This window comes from Azolla caroliniana, unplaced genomic scaffold, assembly GCF_043228905.1.
Source record: "Azolla caroliniana isolate FFs.n. ecotype wild unplaced genomic scaffold, voAzoCaro1.0.p SCAF_22, whole genome shotgun sequence".
Lineage (NCBI taxonomy): Eukaryota > Viridiplantae > Streptophyta > Polypodiopsida > Salviniales > Salviniaceae > Azolla > Azolla caroliniana.
Window position 1 is genome coordinate 9610671 of NW_028230457.1, and position 18731 is coordinate 9629401.

General features: G+C 42.3%; 1 protein-coding gene across 1 annotated transcript; it reads right to left on the reverse strand.

Moving 5' to 3' along the window:
• Positions 1-766: 766 nt before the first annotated feature.
• Positions 767-9293, reverse strand: LOC147849948 (uncharacterized). Its single transcript, XM_087336934.1, has 3 exons — positions 7322-9293; positions 5631-5744; positions 767-3557 (listed from the first exon to the last, which is right to left on the reverse strand). The coding sequence occupies exons 1-3, from the start codon at positions 8960-8962 to the stop codon at positions 1488-1490; spliced, it is 3825 nt and encodes a 1274-aa protein (XP_087193060.1). The 5' UTR covers positions 8963-9293; the 3' UTR covers positions 767-1487.
• Between the last annotated feature and the right edge of the window lie 9438 nt (positions 9294-18731).

Genomic DNA, 18731 nt, shown 5'->3' on the forward strand with positions numbered 1-18731 from the left:
CCGATAAACAGTTCCTGCCTACTCGAAAAGGAGCAATATGAATCTTACTGAGAGAAAAAACTAAATCAAATTTAGAAGACAAGGTACTTAAACGACTTCTCAATTCCTTATTTATATAATAAGTTGGAGAAATGCACGACCTTTCTACCATTTATAGCATTAAAATAGCATTAGTCTACCATGGATCCTTACATGAAGGTTAAGTTTGATATTTCCCCTTTTTTGTTATTTTCATATCACCAATCATGCCTCAGTTGAACAAGACCTAGTCAATTTCTTAATTTACTAAGACAAATCCATACGAATATTCCTGAGAAAGAGGCATTCATTATTAGGAAAAATTATTCATCAATGATTACCTTTTTTATACAATTCATTTCCCAAAAAACAACTAAATATAGTTACATTTGTTTTTTCTATTATCTTGGACTCAAAACCTCATCACAACAATTGAATTCTCGTCATTCTGTGCAAATATACATTCGTTAGCTGAAAAACTATCACTTCACAATCCCTGTTTTTCTACCCCTAGAATTTGTCCACAATTACCCCCTTATAACCCACCATTCATTTGTATGTTTTTATTCTTAATTCAGTCAAATGCTGTGTTGATGTACCTGCCCTCATATTGTAGAAGCAAATGGCTAAAATCAATGTTCAACTATTACACCACAATAGGATGCAGAGTTTTCTGTGGATCAGTAAGAAGGAACTCTGTTTCAGATCTTCAAAGAAAATGAACTGAATATTTTACCCAGAACATTTCGACGTACTAAAGCACCAACACAATATATTAATCTGGAACTTCAAATACAATATATACGTTAGCATCAACCTAAAAATGAAAGATATACAAACCACAAATTTTTATGTCAACAATGCCAATATTACTTCAGAGAGCTTTTTATGAAGATGTGTATCCAAGGAGCAATCTTCCACTTGCTCAAAACAATGGAGCAAAAAGAGACGCGCCACATGAACAAACTTTGACGCCTTCTGTGTCCTGGGTATGTTGAAGCATCTTACAAAATAAAAAACACATCAAACTGCAATGATCAAAGGCTGGCAAGCACAGGTTTAAAATCTGCTCATAAGATATTTATAAACCATTTCTGTGCAGCTATTCATCTGGTCCTTTATTCACAGAGATTTCCACCCTTAGATGAAGAACCCTTGAAAGAACCTCAGTATCTTGATAACTTGAGTTCAAGCTATATGCTCCTTATAATCTGATCCAATCAGAATATTCACATATGGCTGCTTGAAGCAATGGCCATTTAATTGCTTGCCCAAAGTCATTGCTATAATATTGGTGTACAGTTAGCAGCCAATTGCATTACCAATTCAAATTGGTTCAAGTTAATCCTGTGAGGGCTTCAAATACTTTGGCACACCCACAGACATATCCAAACCAAATGATAAATCAGCTTGACTACTTGAATGCTATACCTTACATTCATCAAAGATGCCACTCACCAACCAGAGCTCTATACACCTCTACGTGGCACATACAACTCTCGTTTACTACGCTTTTGCTTTATGCCTGTATGTGCTTGAAGCACAGCTTCCAAACCTTCCTCATTAGGAATGGAACCAACATCATGATATGGAGTTTTGGGCATGCCATGGAATCCAGCGTTAAGACCTCCATGTACACTACTTGATGTGTTGATTTTGTATACTTCTGGAGATGGCTTGTGAACAATTCGGCTATCTAAAAATTTGGGCGGTGGTCCCAATATGGATCCCTTATCATTCTGTGGACCTAGTCTTTCCCACACACTCTTTCTTATGTGGCTGGGGGAATCCTGTGCAACTTGAAATGGTGATGGTCTATTCTGTTGGAAAATACCATCTTGAACCCTTGGCCCTTTGCTCCCAGATGCCTCTCTAGGTAATTGTTTATCAGCAGGAACAGCTGTTTTGGTAACAAATCCGGCAGCATTCTGAAGTTGACTCGTTAGACTATCCTCTTTCTCTCCTTCCCCTTTCATTTTTGGAAAATCATAACTATCAGGCAAATCATCTACAATGTCTCCCCATTTTCCTAGCATTGGTGAGTAAAATAAGTTATCCTTTGATAGTAGAGAACTCAGTTGAGGCTGCAATCCAGGTGTTGGACTCTTTCCTGAGATATCAGACATAGAATTTCTCGTAATTTGATGTTCTGTATTACCTTCTAAATAGATACTTAATCCTTGAGCCTGTACTTTAGTCTCACCTGAAACCTGAAATGAAGGAGATCCAAGTGGCAGTATAAAGTCCTTAGCTTTTGATCGAGACTCTTTGATCTTACTGTACAATTCTCTCCTCTTCTTCCCACCAGAACCACTACCAGCGATCTTTTGTTTTCCCCTTGAATCAGAGTGAGATCCTAAAGCATTTGACTGAAGAGATTGCATTGCAGATTGTACATCCATGGAGAGATGGAGAGTTTCCATGGATTGTAACGTGTTACTGTACATCTGTTCAAAAGATTGCCCTTTCCTAATAGAACTAGGATTTTGAGAACTTGACATGTTAAACCCTCGTAACAGAGAGCTAGGCATTCTTGCATCGTTTACGTGTACTTCTGAAGTGCGTGTATCTTCACTACTATGACTGGCATCATTATGTAAATGCAAAGATGCAGAATATTCCTTATGAGACGACAAGCTAAATTGGTGTACATTATCTGATTGGGCACCCTTTCCTTCTCTACCAATGCTAGATATTGCAAATTTGGAAGAATCCCCGGCAACAAGACCTTCTGACCAGCTAACATTATCTGATTCCTCATTGCCTTTTGGAAGTCTCACTACCTGCCTTTTATTGGTAAATGGTGAACTAACCAACCCTGGATCCTGGCTGATATGGGAACCAATGCTAGGACTTTCATTTGACTTGAAACTTTGATTGCCAACCGATTTTCTCTCATTTTGCTTGCGATCTGTTGTTGAATCTAATACATCTGACGATTCAGAAAACTCAATGTGCCTCATTTTCTTCTGTGTATCAAAAGTAACTTTGATACTCATGCCAGACATGGATGCTTCCACTTCAGGCTCTACATAATGTACATAGCGTTCTCCAGAACTGCTCTTAACCACTTTCAGTCCCCCTTCAGCCTTGTCTAAATTAAGTGACTCAAACAAGGGGAAAGAAGATTCAAAAACTGAACCTGTTGATCCATCAGAAGAACTGTTCACATATGTTGCCGTTTGGTGATAAGAGGAGTCTCCGACATCCGCATTGTGTTGCTCTTGTGAACCTTTTGCAGACTCACGAGCAACAGGAGGTCGATAGATTGATATAGAGCGTTGTTTGTCTCTGTCTATTCTTCGAGACCCTCTTTTCCCGAGTGCATCATCCCCTTGGATGGATGGTTTTCTATTGATTTCATGGAATTCATCAGGCTGCAGAGGCCCTCTTTTAGTTTGAAGAGAAGAAGTCTTCTTGGGTTCTACATTATGCTTCTGCTTTGACTTAGTTTCGTGGCTTTGGCTGATCAGTGTTTTCTGTAGGAATTGAGCGTCAATCCTCAGATGCCTTTTTCCCTCTAAGTTGGTTTTATGTTCCTAAATGGCAAATGCACAAAAAACGTAAATGAAAGGAAAAGACGAAATATATTTTCTCCTCCGAAAATAAATAATAGATCAACTATGACATAATGAAAAATGGAGACGGAAGATTCAAAAGCACAGGGTTAACATTAGATTAACACTCTTCTGAATCCTAAGCTCATGCAATGTTTCAACAATCAGAATAGATTTTCACAAGGTTGCATTAACATCAACCCTACGAGTATGCAACATTTGACATATCTTGATTTTGACAGTGATAGCTACAAACTCAGTAATTTCTGTTTTCTTTTATACCTTTTTCCCTTACCATCTACAAAACCTTTCTTGCCTTACTGGCACTCTTGACGATGCTTTGTCTTGTGATTCTCTGAAAATATTCATGATTCTCTCCTATTACTTGCACCTAGCATTTGATTTCATTAACTTGCTGTTACCCAGTGATACTTGTTCATTCAAAATCTACAAGCCATAGTCAAAGATAGCTTCCTACAGGAGTGAATGCAAGAAAGCCTACCATTGATTATGCTTGTTGATTGTTCTTACTAGAGTTAGTTACGTACTTGACAAGTTTAACCAAGAGAGACAAGTCATAAACGGCTCTCATTTACTAATCGATTGTAGACCTAACCAAAGCCCACTTATCCAGCAACATTGTATATAAGAACCAAAGGTACTCTGCATTGTGCATGTGTGCACCTCTAAAGGTCTTGTAAATAATACTATTTCATGGGTTACATCTTAGGGAAAGGAGAACGAATAGGATGGGGGCTCCTCACTTATGAGGTGTATCCTCCATGCATTACCTGTAGTAAATACCTAAAAAATAATAGGCTCTCGACCAGATAAGGGGTCTAACTTTTAAGATTATGGCTTATGGATACTCATATCTCATTGAAGTCAGCAGATGAAGAAACATATGAGATCCCATCACACATGTGCCCCTTCAGCCACCATGTGATGCTTCTTAATGCTTCTTTTGATTTTTGCTTCATCCTAAGCATCATAAGCTTTGATTTCCCCTTCATCATAACTTCTCCATTGTACATTTATGATCTTTCCAAACCCTTTATTCTCCATTATTGACACGTGCATCAGGTTTGGGGGACTGTAGCCCATACACTTCTATCAGTGAGCGGTTCCTCCCCAGCCCAACCCCGTACACAACAAGCTAATACCCTTCTTAGCCATGTTTCCCCTCTCCTTGAAATTGAATTCTTTTTCTCAAATTTTGGATGAGATTTAATGGCATCATGGCACAGGTAGCAATTTTGGGCCAACTCAAGTTTCAGAAGATATAAGTCATCGTGCAGCAATTACTGTTGGTTTGTAATTAATGAAAATGAGAAGATAAGAGTTTATGGAGTGGATCTTTGTATAATCCTCCTGAATCAATAAAGCCCAGGCCCAAGACTGGCACCGCCACATCAGACATGGCGGGCTGATGCAGTGCTGCCACAACAGTCATGGGAGGAGGCGCCTCTGCAGCACCACCATAAAGCATGGTGGCTTGTTGCAGTGAGGCCACAACAACCATGGTGAGTGGCTCTGTAGCGCTGCCATAGAGCATGCCAGGCTGCTGAAATGCCGCCACAGCAGACATGGGTTGTGGCTCTGCAGAGCCACAGTAGGGTTTGGAGGGCTGCTGTTGTTGCCTGCCCATGATGCGGTAGACAAGGAGCGCAGGGGGTATATTCTTGACTTAGGGTTAAGTTACGTGACGATTTAGATGCGTTGGGGACACGCTGAGGTGTCTAGTTTACGTTCGGGGCACGTGTGTGCCTTCCCTGTGTGCAGTGCTGGCTCCCCATGAGTTATTCATTGTCTTGCATTTGAATAACTCAAACTGTTCATTTGATGTGTGTAGTGTTTTTCCAGACTAAGTTAGACTCGGAATAACCTACATTTTTATTACTTGCACAGGGTAAAATAGACACCATTTTACATAAATCACTGCATCACTGTGATAAGACGAATGTGAAGAAGGATTTTACAGATCCAAGGTTACAATGCAAGACCTCAATGGATGCACATTTAAACAGCACACATTAATAGAAAACAGAGTTTTACCTTATTTTCTAGAATTTTACTCTCCACCTGCACCAAATTTGCAGATTGTTGAGCTTGCATTTGCCTTTCAACTTGCTCCTTGTCATATTGTTCTCTATCATGTTGAATCCTTACCTGAAATAATTGGAGTGTGCTAAGTACTAACAACTAGCAAAGCAAAAGAAAACAGAGAACAAAAGCCAAACATAACTTCATACTTAGTTTACATAATGAAACAAATTGGCGCAGAATGTCCATTGCATAAGATGTTCAACAGACATGACATCCTGATAATTACAAAGTGACACCTATGTTGGTGGCTGACAGCATCAGAACTAATCTCTCCCCTCTACATTTTCTCAACACGTTTTTCTCTCTATAGATTTACTTTATTCCAGCATTTATTTCATTTCATGTTCGGAACCTGCCACTTCATCAGGGAAGTTACTACATTGTTTTATTATCTCCATTACTTTTAACTCATTATGCTCCTAGGCATATTTTCTCAACACATTTTTCTCTCTATAGATTTACTTTATTCCAGCATTTATTTCATTTGACATTCGGAACCTGCCACTTCATCAGGGCAGTTTACTACATTGTTTTATTATCTCCATTACTTTAACTCATTCTGCTCCTAGGCATATTTTATGCCCTGTATTAAGTGCATACATTGCAAAACCCACTCTCATTTTTGTATTTAAAGGCTTTGAGCCTCGCTCACAAAAAATGGCTTTTAGGTTATTTTCCTGCTGCTGCTGGCTTTTTTGGCACCTTCAAGAGGGCAATATAGTTGTAATTCACAAGTTATTCTATAGCTTTATCAAAGTTGGAAGAACCCATAGGTTATTTGTATTCCCAGGAACCCCTCACCTACATCCCCATGAGTATCTCTTGACCCACTATTGATCAAACCACCTGAGTGCTTGGCTTTACCTAAGTGGCATCATTCAGTTGGAAAAGTGAGCTCCATACCAACTGGTGGCCAAAACCAAACTACCTGAGTGTTGGGCTTTACTAGAGTGGCGATTATTCAGCCAAAAAGAATTTGCATCAACCACATATGCAGTCCCAAATCAATCAAATTCCAATTCTAGTATATCAAGGAGTCAAATTGATCATGAACTTTTCCCCGGATGAAAGAGTAGTAAAGGGGTCGTATCATTATAAAACACTGTGTGCAAAGTTGAAGGACCACTGTAACGTGTACAATGCAATCCATGCATAGTGTGAAACAGTACACTGGATTTACAATATTTTAAATCCTATATTGCATATGGTAAAAATATAGAAAAAATGTTCAATCACTAAATTTAAGCATAAAAACAACCCAAACTTTAAGATTCAATACACTGGAGCAGTTTGTCTATTTTCAAAACAATTCTCTAGAGCTCTACTAGTTTAAGTGTCACGTGTAAGACGGATGTAGATACAATAAAATTTGAGAATCTAGATGACCTTTTGAGAAGTTCACTTGCCCCATGTAAGACAGATTGATTTCAGCAAGGCTTACATTACAGTAAGGATGCCTCTTTTGGTGATACATCCTACCAGATGTATATGATATCTGATGAGTGATCGTTTATATTTTACCATGTAAGATGTTTGAACTTTCTTTTACATAATTCAAGCAATATGGTTCATGTTACAAATAAAGGATTACCTAAGCAAATGTTACCTAGAAGAGTCTAATTCAGGGAAGAGGAACTCACAATTTCTCGAACAAATTGATGGTGTATATTGATTTTCTTGCGTTGCTGAGATATTTGAATTCCAGAGGCAGGACTACTAGCAGAATCTTCACCACCACTACTGTTGGCATCTTCAATGGTGATCTGATCATAGGTTCCCTTAAGTTTACATCCACTTCCCGCAGTGCTATCTAGACTACTTCCACCATCCTTATCGGTATTTTTCCCATGTTGTGCGGCACTGCTTGAACCCTCAGTTAATGTCGGTGACAATGGATTCATTTCCATCTTGACCTTGTTTCCTTGTTTTCTCTTTCCTTTAATGTGCTTCAGGTTCAACCTCTCGGTATTGATAGGGGTATCAAATTGGACAGGTGAGGCAGAAGCAACCAAATGGGACACGTAATGTTTGGCTGCAATTGTTGCAATAGTTCTCTCTTCTGAAGAAGGCTCTTCATTACTGATACCAGTAATACATACCTGATCCATTACTGTAGCAACTTCTGCAGAATCAGCATCCAGATGAAGTGCACAACATTGTAAGTCTGATTCAACCATTTCTTGCTTTATCTCATGAACATTAATTCCACTCAAGGTGTCGTTTTCTTTCTCATCACTATTAGTTTCATATGAAGTAATAATACTCTTGGGTTGCTCTTGTTTCTTCTCACTAGAATTTGAGTTTGACCCATTTAAAGTCTGATTGTTCCCAGCAATATCTATATTTCTGCAAGCTTCTTGGTCATCTTCTTTAATACTCTTGGATCCAATATTTCTATTTGCATTACCTTCCTCATCAGTCTTTACCAAGATAGAAGTTTGTAGCAGTTTGATCTGCTCCTTTTCAATCTCTGTAAAATCTTTGGATGTGTCTGCAGAAACTACACCAGCTACATCAAGAAAAGCTTCTACTGTCTCTGGTTTTTCTTTGATAGAAAAAAATCCTCTTTCTTTTTCATTGGATTCTAAATTCAAAACTACACATTTTCCTTGCAAGGCTTCCACGTCAACGGGACTGCCTTCAGCAATATAGTTTTCTTGTAAATAGTCTGCATCAACAAGTTTAACTTCATCTTCAACACAATGCTCGCTTGTTGCTCCAAATTCTCCCTGTTTACCTCCAGATTCTGGAGATTTTTCAATACATTGCTCACTGGATACATCACAATGCTCCCTGTCTATTTCTACATCTTGAATTGAGTTATTGATATCTACACTATTTTCCAACTGAATTTTTTCTTGATTTTTCTCATCATTAACGTTACCCCCTGACAAAATCTGCTCACTTTTTGCTCCTACAGCTTGAATTGAGCTCTTGTTATCAACAAGGTTTCCTGAGTGATCAGAAACCTGAGATTCTTGCTGATTTTTCTCACCATGAGCATCACTGGTTGTCTCCACACCTTGAACTGCACTATTTTTATCCTCATAGTTTTCTGATTGATCACAAAACCCTTGACTGTTCTTGTCATTGACTTCATCTAGTGTGGACATACTGGATTTCACATCTTCCTTTTCAGAATCAGGAATTTCTCTTCTTTCCTCCGACTGTGGCTCCGAAACTTCTATTCTTTTCTCTTTCTCGGAAGATTTTAGCTTTCCTTCCTCTGATACTCCACGAAAACTGTTGTTTTCATCACCATGGCCTGCTTCATGATCCATCAAAGCAAAAACGTATTCCTTCACTAGCTCTGAGTCTTCCAGATCTACAGTTTCCAGGCTTCTTAATTATTTCCCTTCCTCTTCAAATACTCCTCCGACAGTTTCGTCTTATTCTTCTTCCGACTTCAATCCTTTGCTTCGCTTTACTTCTGTCAATCTCCCGTTCCTTCAGCAGCTGCTGCAGCACAGTGAATCGTCCGCTTTTTCTTTTCTGTCTTCTTCAAAACGTCTCAGTCAATGGATGCTCTTTCCTTCTCTTCTCTCACCCTGCATGTGCAGTCCCTCTGCATCTCCGTCGACCTTCCGGCTATGGCGTTTCTCCTGTCTGTGTCTCTGTTTCCTTCCGTTCCTTCTTGAATTTTCTCTTCTGCTCTGCGCAGAGTAAATAAAGTACACACAAAATTATTGAACAAAAAGAAAGCAAAGAAAAGCAAAAGGCATACATGACATAACATACATACATAACATAACATACATGCATAACATAACATACATGCATATACATACATCATACATGACATGACATATGTACATATACATACATACATATGCATACATACATGAACATATACATACATACATACATACATGGCTTGCTTACCTGTGTGTTATGTCTCGTGTTGTGGTATATCCCGAACCCGAGACTTTCGGTGGTGATGAGGGCAATGGGTCATTTTCACCTGTATGGTGGTCATTTGTGTTTCCCCCCTTGTCATGACTCATTATCACCTTTGTTGGGCGGCTAGGGGGCTGGTGCCCACGTGGAGGGATTTTGTGTATTGCCTCCTTGAATGATGTTGCATATTTACTTGTCGCCACTCAGTACTCCCAAAACCGGTCATTGCCTTCTTCTTTTGGTTCAAATTGCTACTTCAAATTATCTAGTTATGGTGAAGCTCTTGGTCAAGTAAGCTTTGTTCCACATCATCGTCGATATTTTATCAACCAAATGAACCTAAGTAGGGGCAGTAATCTACCTTCACTAAGGGGCCCATAAAGCATGAATAGATTGTTATGACATGGAATCTATGAAGGAAGGCAAAAGTAGTTTTAAGGTACTCCATACACGATGTTATGTGGAGATCGGTAGGGTGTGCAAAGTTGAGAAGGTCTAGTTTTAAACAAATGAACTAAAAATGAAACCACTCATAGAGCATAAACACACTTCATTTTATTTAAGTTAACCACGTAAATAAGATTAGTGCAAAGCACTTACTCAATGATATTGTGAGGAGACATAAATTACAACTTCAATCTCAAGAAAGGCACAACAAATGGTCTTTGTTGTCTTTTATATGAGAAAAATGTATAGAATCACCCTGATGCTATGTTGGCCATGAGAGAACATGTTTTGCATTTTACCAAATATGTGCAAAGCCTTCAATTTGAGGAAGCGTTATTGAGGGGGTTTGAGAATGCAAGTTGTTTAGTGGTTCCATATTTGGATGTAATGAACCGCAAACATGTTGTATTGGATATACCTTCAAACATATTGTTTGTGTAAAGAATCGATGGTGATTCTTGTGCAGAGGAATAGATATGTGTGTTGTGTGTGTGTGTGTGTGTGTGTGTGTGTGTGTGTGTGTGTGTGTGTGTGTGTGTGTGTGTGTGTGTGTGTGTGTGTGTGAGAGAGAGAGAGAAATAAAAATAGAGGAGAGAAGAGAACACAAGATAGATAAGCAAGAGAAATAAAATACTCAAGAAGAAGAAGATGTATATTTCACAAGTAGAATGGAGATACAAAATTGTAGCATTACAAGGAGTCACAACCGACATAATATGAAGTATGAGGAGGGTGCTTTATATAGAGTCACCATCTCTCTTCATTAACTTACAACAACCACTCTCTCTCTTGGGGAATGTGAAAACTCATAGTCATGGGGAATATGTAACTCATTAGTTATGTGTCATAAATTATGATTCTATGCCACATAGTTAATGTGTAGAGAGTAGTGGTGTGACTCTTTACCTTTGAGTAATCATGAATTCTCAAAAGGTGTGTTTACACGTTGCACTATGTTGAACTTGATTCTCAACAGTATATTTATATTCATGAATATGAGGCACCAGAAAGCTAAGCCAAGGCTCATGCCCATCATCATTGGCGTTTCATTAAAGAATGTTGTGACATGCGCAAAGGCCAAATGGTGATTGCGGAGGATGGGGGGGGGGGGGGGGGGGGGGCTAAGCTTCGTGGAGCCATCCTCTAAGACTTGTGGGATCATGTCTGGTTCAGCCTCTACCAATTGTTAATGAGGCTCTATTAATGTGACCATCGAGGAAGATGAGATGGTGTAGGTTTGTCTCGGGGACCTGGCGCCGAAGTTCAGACCATTGCGAATGGCGGTCTATACAAGGGAGAATACGTCCTCGTTTTATGACTTACAGTAAATGCTCCTAGTAGAGGAGAACCACACAAGTGCGTCAACGAGCACGCACACCGATAACAAGATGTTGTACACGAAGGCAGATCGACACGCGGTGGAAGCGGGTGACAAGAGTAGAATCGGAGGCACAAAGATGGTGCCGACAACAATTTTGAACCCTTTGGAAATAGGGAGAGTCAAGGCGGTGCCGGGAGCCGGCAAGAGAAGACCGCGACGGAATGTTGGTATTGTGGCCGAAAGGGCCACAAAGAGCACAAGTGCTGGAAAAAATGTGCCGATTCAGACAAATCCGGATTCGGCAAGGCCGGATGGGGGAATTGACAAGCTCACATTACATGGAAGGACCGGAAGGATCCGGTTCCGGAGATGGATCAGGCCCCTTTGTGATGAAACACAAGGCAAACTGAATGAAGACAAACACCTCGAAACCGAATGAGGTATAATATGTTGATTCCGGAGTGTCAAATCACATGACAAACCACGAGGAGTGGTTTACTTACCTAGAGAAACCGAAACAACTGGGGGTTGTTGAAACCGGAGATGACACCCCACATACCATCAAGCATATTGGTGAAGTCCCCCTCAACCATGTAGGGCAGAAGGGAAAGTTGATGAACTTCTTGCACGTCCCGACCATCACGAAGAATTTGGTGTCAGTTCGACAGATTGTCGACAAAGGGATGCAAGTCTGGTTCACACATCTCGGGTGCTTCATTGAAGAAGAAGGCAAAGTCATTGCACAGGGGCGCTAAGACGGGAGGATGTTTATCCTCGAGACAAATGATTTTGGCACCGCTATGTTCGCAAAAGGTCAAAAAGTTGAGTCAGACATCAACCTTTGGCATAAGCAAATCGGCCACATCAACTTCCGGAAGCTTCAAGAGTTGCAGTCGAAACACGTAGTTTCCGGACTCCTGAAGTTTAGTGGCCGGAAAGGCCAAATATGTGAAGCTTGCCAACTCGGGAAGCAACATAGGCTTCCGTTCCCCAATTAGAAGAATCAAAGCCGAAATCGGCTTGATCTCATTCATTCGGATGTGTGGGGGACTGACACAAAATGTGAGCATCAGTGGGAGTCGGTATTTTGTCTCCTTCATCGACGATTTTAGTCGACACACTTGGATCTATCTGATCGAGAAGAAGAGCGAAGTCTTCTCTTGCTTCTGGGACCTAAAGAATCATGTAGAGTGAAAAACCGGAAGGAAGATTAAGTGTCTGAGATCAGATGGCAAAAAAGAGTACTTTTCCGGCCAGTTCACGAGTTATCTACAGACGAAGGGAATCCGACAAGAATTCTCCTGCAGATACACACCGGAGCAGAACGACATGGCCGAGCGTCGGAATAGGACGTTGGTAGAAGTAGCCAAGGCAATGCTCGAGGAGAAGCATATGCCAAAATTTTATTGGGTTGAAGCAATTCGAACATCTAATTACATACAAAATTAGATATCTGCATCAGGGAAAAAGGTGTCGCCACACAAATTGTATTTCGAAAGGAAGCCTAATTTGGCACACCTTTGAGTGTTCGTAGCATTGCATGTGTGCATGTACTGAAAGAAAAACAGAGGAAGTTAGATGTGAAAGCCGAAAAGTGCATTCTCGTTGGCTACTCGGATGAACATAAGGGTTATAAGTGTTATAACCCCTAATCGAAAATGGTCCGAGTTAGCCGAGATGTCATTTTTGATGAATCGACATCTTGGTACTTCTCTCCACCCAAACCCGAGCCAATTGTTGTAGATGATCCGGTAGAATCCGAAACAGAGAGAAGCATTGCGGAATCCAAACAGTCGGATAGTCCGACTTCTCTCCGGATGAGTGGACCGAATCCGAATTGGTTGAGCCGGAGTGGTCAATTGGATGACGAGCTGGTGAGTAGTGGAGACTCGGTCGTACTCTCCCCACGTAAGAAACTGAGGAGACGGTTCATGCGCAAAGAGAAGGGGAAGAAGAAGATGTTGAAGTACGACATTGGTAGGGAAGAGTCGGATTGGAGCGAATCCGACTACTGAAAGCAAGAAAACAGACCCCCGGAGAAGAGGTCGGAGTCGGCCAATAGGGCCATCAAATTGGCAGATCAGAAATTGTGCCGATCCACCCGCCAAAAGCATCCCGTTGTTCGGTACAAATATAACAAGTGTATGTCGCATCACTATGTGTGCATGGTGAAGGTGGCAGCCATGCGTGAGCCGGAGAGCTACGCCGAAGTGGTTAAGGACCTGAACTGGCGGAAGGCCATGGAGGAAGAGATGCACGCGCTCACGAAAACAAGACGTGGAACTTAGTTGGTGTACCGAAAGGAGTGAAGCCGATTGGTTTCCAATGGGTATAGAAGGTTAAGTACAACAATAACGACTCTGTCAACTGGTACAAGGCTCGGTTAGTAGCCAAGGGCTACGCGCAACAGCACGACATCGACTACAATGAGACATTTGCGCCGGTCGCAAAGATGACGACCATTTGTGTCTTGCTTGCGATGACAGCGGCGAAGCGATGGCATCTGCATCAAATGGATGTAAAGAATGTGTTCGTAAAGGTGAACTTCAGGAGCAGGTGTATATGGTTCAAACTTCAGTCCGCCAAATTTCAGTCCGGAATGAACATGTCGGCCGTTTGCCGACTGAAGAAGTCCCTTTACGGACTAAAGTAAGCCCCGCATGCCTGGAACACAAAGATCACACAACAACTTCGTTAGATGGGGTTTGCCCCGTCAAAGACGAATTCTTCACTCTTCATCCGGCAAGATCGAAATGAGCCAATTAGTATTTTACTTTATGTTGATGATTTAGTCATCGCCAACGCCAACTTGGATAAAATCGATCGTGTCAAGTTCGAACTCGTGGCATTGTTTGACATGAAGGATCTTGGGGACCTTCATTACTTCCTCAGGATCGAAATGAACCGCACCTCGGAAGGCATATTGATCAGTCAACGCCACTATGTGTTGAATATGCTCTTCAAATTCGGTATGACGAAATGCAAATCCATCTAGACTCCTCTGGACCGGAATGTGAAGCTTTGCCCCGACTCCAGAACAACATGCGACCCGAAAAGGTTCCGACAAATAGTCGGAAGTCTCATATATTTGACCATCACCCGGACGGACCTCAGTTATCCAATCGGATTGATTAGTCAATTTATGGCGCATCCAACCGTGGAGCACCTTCAGTGCACGCACTGAATACTGAGGTACATTAGCGGCACTAAGGACAGGGGGCTGCTGTATCGAACTAGTGTAGTCGGACATCTTGTCGGCTACACAGATGCCAATTGGGCCGGAAATGCTGGTGACCATACGTCTACATCCGGATATGCATTTTCACTTGGGAGCGTCGCAGTTGCCGGGAGCAATAAGAAGCAACCGACAATAACATTGTCAAGCACCGAGGCCGAGTACCGAGGAGCAGCTTGCGAAGCCATATGGCTCAAGCGGCTCCCAAAGGATCTGCAGCTGGAGGTGTCCGATCCTACAACAATCTACTGTGACAACCTCATAAGCATCCAACTAGCAAAGAACCCCGTCTTTCACACCCATACCAAGCACATTGAGGTGCACTACCATTTTGTCTGTGAGCGTGTCTTCTCCGGTGAAGTAGAATTGTTGTATGTTTTGACAGATCGGCAACTTGCTGACATCTTCACCAGACCCTTGGGTCTTGAAGGGTTACAACATTTTTTGGGCATACTTGGTGTGCAAAACCTCGATATGTCGAACTTGAGGGGGAGGAATGAAAGGGGGAGAGATGGTCAAAACGAACTGCGGAATCAAGCCAAGAAAGAAGATGTCTGGAAAGCCAAATCAGATACTGACTTCGATTCCAGCCCGGTTGAGAGAAGTCAGAGTGTACGGTGTTATCCGTGGGACAAAAGGGATACAATGTGAAACGAATCTAAGGATACGAGTAGGTAAAGTAGGTGACAAATGACAACTGAGAATGAGGAAGGTAATGGAATACGTGTAGCCGAGAATGAAGGCTGAGAAGAAAAGATTTACTGAAGTGCGTCAAGTAGAAAGGGAAGCTATAAAACAAGGAGCATAATCAACAAGAAAGAGGGGGAGTGATACCCTAGTCTAGATAGGATTATTGTTATTTGTTTGACTGTATGAGAATAGAACTCTTAGCGTGAGCCATGTAACCTTTGCATCTAAATCTATTAATATATCTATCTTTGTGGGTCTAATCTGTTCAAGCATCTATATGTGTTATTTGGATTTGCTATCTTAATTTCAAGTACAATTTACCAGAACGGTTGTGGCCAACTGTTTTTCATAATCAATTAGCCATGCAATCTCGGGTTCTTGTCCACCACTACGTACCACGACCCCTTGACCCGATTACCTTAGAAGTAATCGAAGGTGTTATCTCCGAGAAAAGACAACACAATTTGGCACGCTCGGTTCACGCCTGGTAATACAACGAACAACGTAGGCAGAAACCCCAGCCGCCATTATGGCGCCCAATTGCAACACGCCTTCTCGGCTACTCTCCTGCCGTGCCGAGCCAGCCGAGGAAACTGCCGACTCCGCGCTCACACACAATCATTGTCAGAGCCCCCAGAGTCACACCACTCGCCAATAGTGGCCCAGACACACAGTTGCACATTGGCTTTGACCCCCCCGCACCTCCGAGTCCTACCGAAGTTACCCAAGCCGAGTTCAACCCTTTTCCGACGTTACCAAAAGACCTAGACTTCAACACCATGCCTTACCCATATCCACGTTATACGAATGGCCCTGATGCGGAAGCTCACCTCTGCTCTTTTCTATCCACTTGGCAAGCCAACCATTCGATGTAGCGTCTCACCACTATGGAGGTCAATGCCTTCAAAATCGCCGAGTTCACCCTCTCTCTCGACGGACCCGCTGCACGATGGTACTCCCGCCATGACCCTAGGGAGTTTACAACATTTGAGGATGTCTGTACCCGCTTCCTCAAACTATTCCACTAGGAGATCCCAAAGTGCGAACTGCTCTGCCAGTTCTACACCATTGCCCAAGAACCAAAGGAAACGGTTTCCTAGTTCACACTCCGATTTCAAGGCCTCTATCGACAACTCGCGCAAGACGTGTTGGCAAATCATTTGAAAGACACATTCCTTGTCGGAATCCGAGAGCCTCTCTAGACTACGCTTGCCCTATCGAGTTTTTCACAATAGACCATCGAATAGGTGGTCGCTTGAGTCTTAGCCTTGGACAGAGCTCACCATAGTAAACCCTTCTCGATGGGCTTACTCCAAAACGCCTTACCAACACACGAAGAAACCCGATTTCGGTAGGCGCTGCAATGAACAACTTGTTCCAATTCTGGTCACTCGACCGTGGATTGCCCTCTTCGGCCTCATTGCCCTATCTGCCATTCTCGAGTACATACGATTGAGCAATGCGAGTACAACATGCTCAATCGTACTACCTCGGCTCCTGTAAAATCGCCCCGATCGTCCTCAACAAGATGATCGTCCTCCACCACGGAATAGGGACGCCGAACAGCCTTGGTACGATGATCGGCATCCCCAGGATGACGGCTACCGACCCAACCCGGATCGTTATCGCCCAGATAACCAATGCCGACCTGAGGAGCCATAGTATCGCCTAGATAATCGACCACGACCCGAGGACGATCGCTACCAATATCACGACGACCGCTATCGTCCGGACGACGACTATTACGGCTATGATTATGACCGAGAGGACTACTATGAACCAAGGTATCCACGACACGATCGACGACCTCCCTATAATAATCGCAGTCCCCGACCCTTGGGCAATAATCGACGACCCTTCAACAACCGTCGTCGAGACCCTCCACACACCGATAATCGACGACACCCCTTGCTCGACTCTTAGGAAAACGCGTCCCGTTGTCGTGGTTTTCCGCGAGTATGTGTTGAAACGGGCAGGACCACGGGGGTCTCGAACCAAGGAGTCAGAGGGAGTAGGAAGTGCGACCGTGATGGTGTGCTTGGTCGGTTACCGGAAGATGGACAATAAGTGTGTAGGTTCACAGAAGGAACCATGTCGCGCAGCTAACAGGTAGAGCGGGAAACCAGTTACAAAGAAATAGAAATAGAGATGAAAACCCAAAACGAGAAGAGATCGACCTGAACAATCAATGCGCTCTACAAAACACACCCCCACCCACACATGCACACAAACAGATTAAGGAGCCTCTGGTCAGGAGCTCATTGGCTTCTTGCGCGAGCAAAGGCTTCCTTACAAAATCGTACACAAGGCAGAGAGTGGGAGAGAGAGAGAGAGAGCTCGGCCCACAAACCGACAACACTTCGTCCTCCCCTAAATGCCGATCCCTAAAGCATGCTTAAGCCTCATGTTAAGAATTAGGTAAGTAATTAAGCAAGGATTAATTAGTACCTAATTATGTGATTAGTTGATAAGCGGAAGATTATGTGATATGTGTGTGTATGTGTGTATGTGTGTATGTGTGTGAGAGGAAGAGAGAGAGAGAGAGAGAGAGATACAACACAAGATGGGGGATGAGTAAGTATATAAAATTAGCATTATCATCATCAAATCCAAAAATACCCACAATGAGGTATATATACATCTCATGTGCAAAGGTGCACATGTGTGAGTGGAATATAGGTACTAAGGTGTAAGTCCTATATTAAATGTACTTAGGAGTGGAGGATCTAGAATATCCCACTTAAGTACAAGGTCCTACTTAAGGCGTTATAGTCAACACTTCTAACTAGATTCTATCTAGGTAACTACGAAGTTACATGGTTGACTAACTAAACTAAGTTGAGTTTGATCTCTCAACACGCCCCCTCAAGCTCAAGTGTGAGACGTCCAACATCCGCTTTGGTTTCGTCGGCTTTGTGTGCTTCCATCCAACCTGTTGGAGACGAGGTCGTCTATGCGGAAGATCAAGAAGCATTCGATTAGTGCTGAATACCTGTGTATGACAGTTTCTAGGTCGTTGCACAGAGAGAGAGAGAGAGAGAGAGAGAGAGAGAGAGAGACACAAAAGACTTTTTATTCCACAAAGCAATAATACAACGCCCAACCTTACAAAAAGGTTACAAGGTCACTATATATAGTGACCGACTTAGGGCAACTACCCTTTATGATAATTACACAAATGCCCCAAACTTGGGCTATAGAAAGGGATAGTGTGAATACGTCCATTATACACTTGTATTCGACACTCCCCCGTAATGGGCGTATACATGGGTTATCTAAGATTACAGGTATAGACTTAGGTTCTCGGACATATCAGCTTTGTTCAGGTCGGCAGGGTCCGAAGGTAGAAGACCGAACTGGTCGGGTCGGAACAGTTGAAGCCGATCATTAAGGAACTGATGTCGGTTGTCGGGAACCATCCTGCTCTGTGTCCGGCTCTAACCGGACTGGTTTGTCGTTA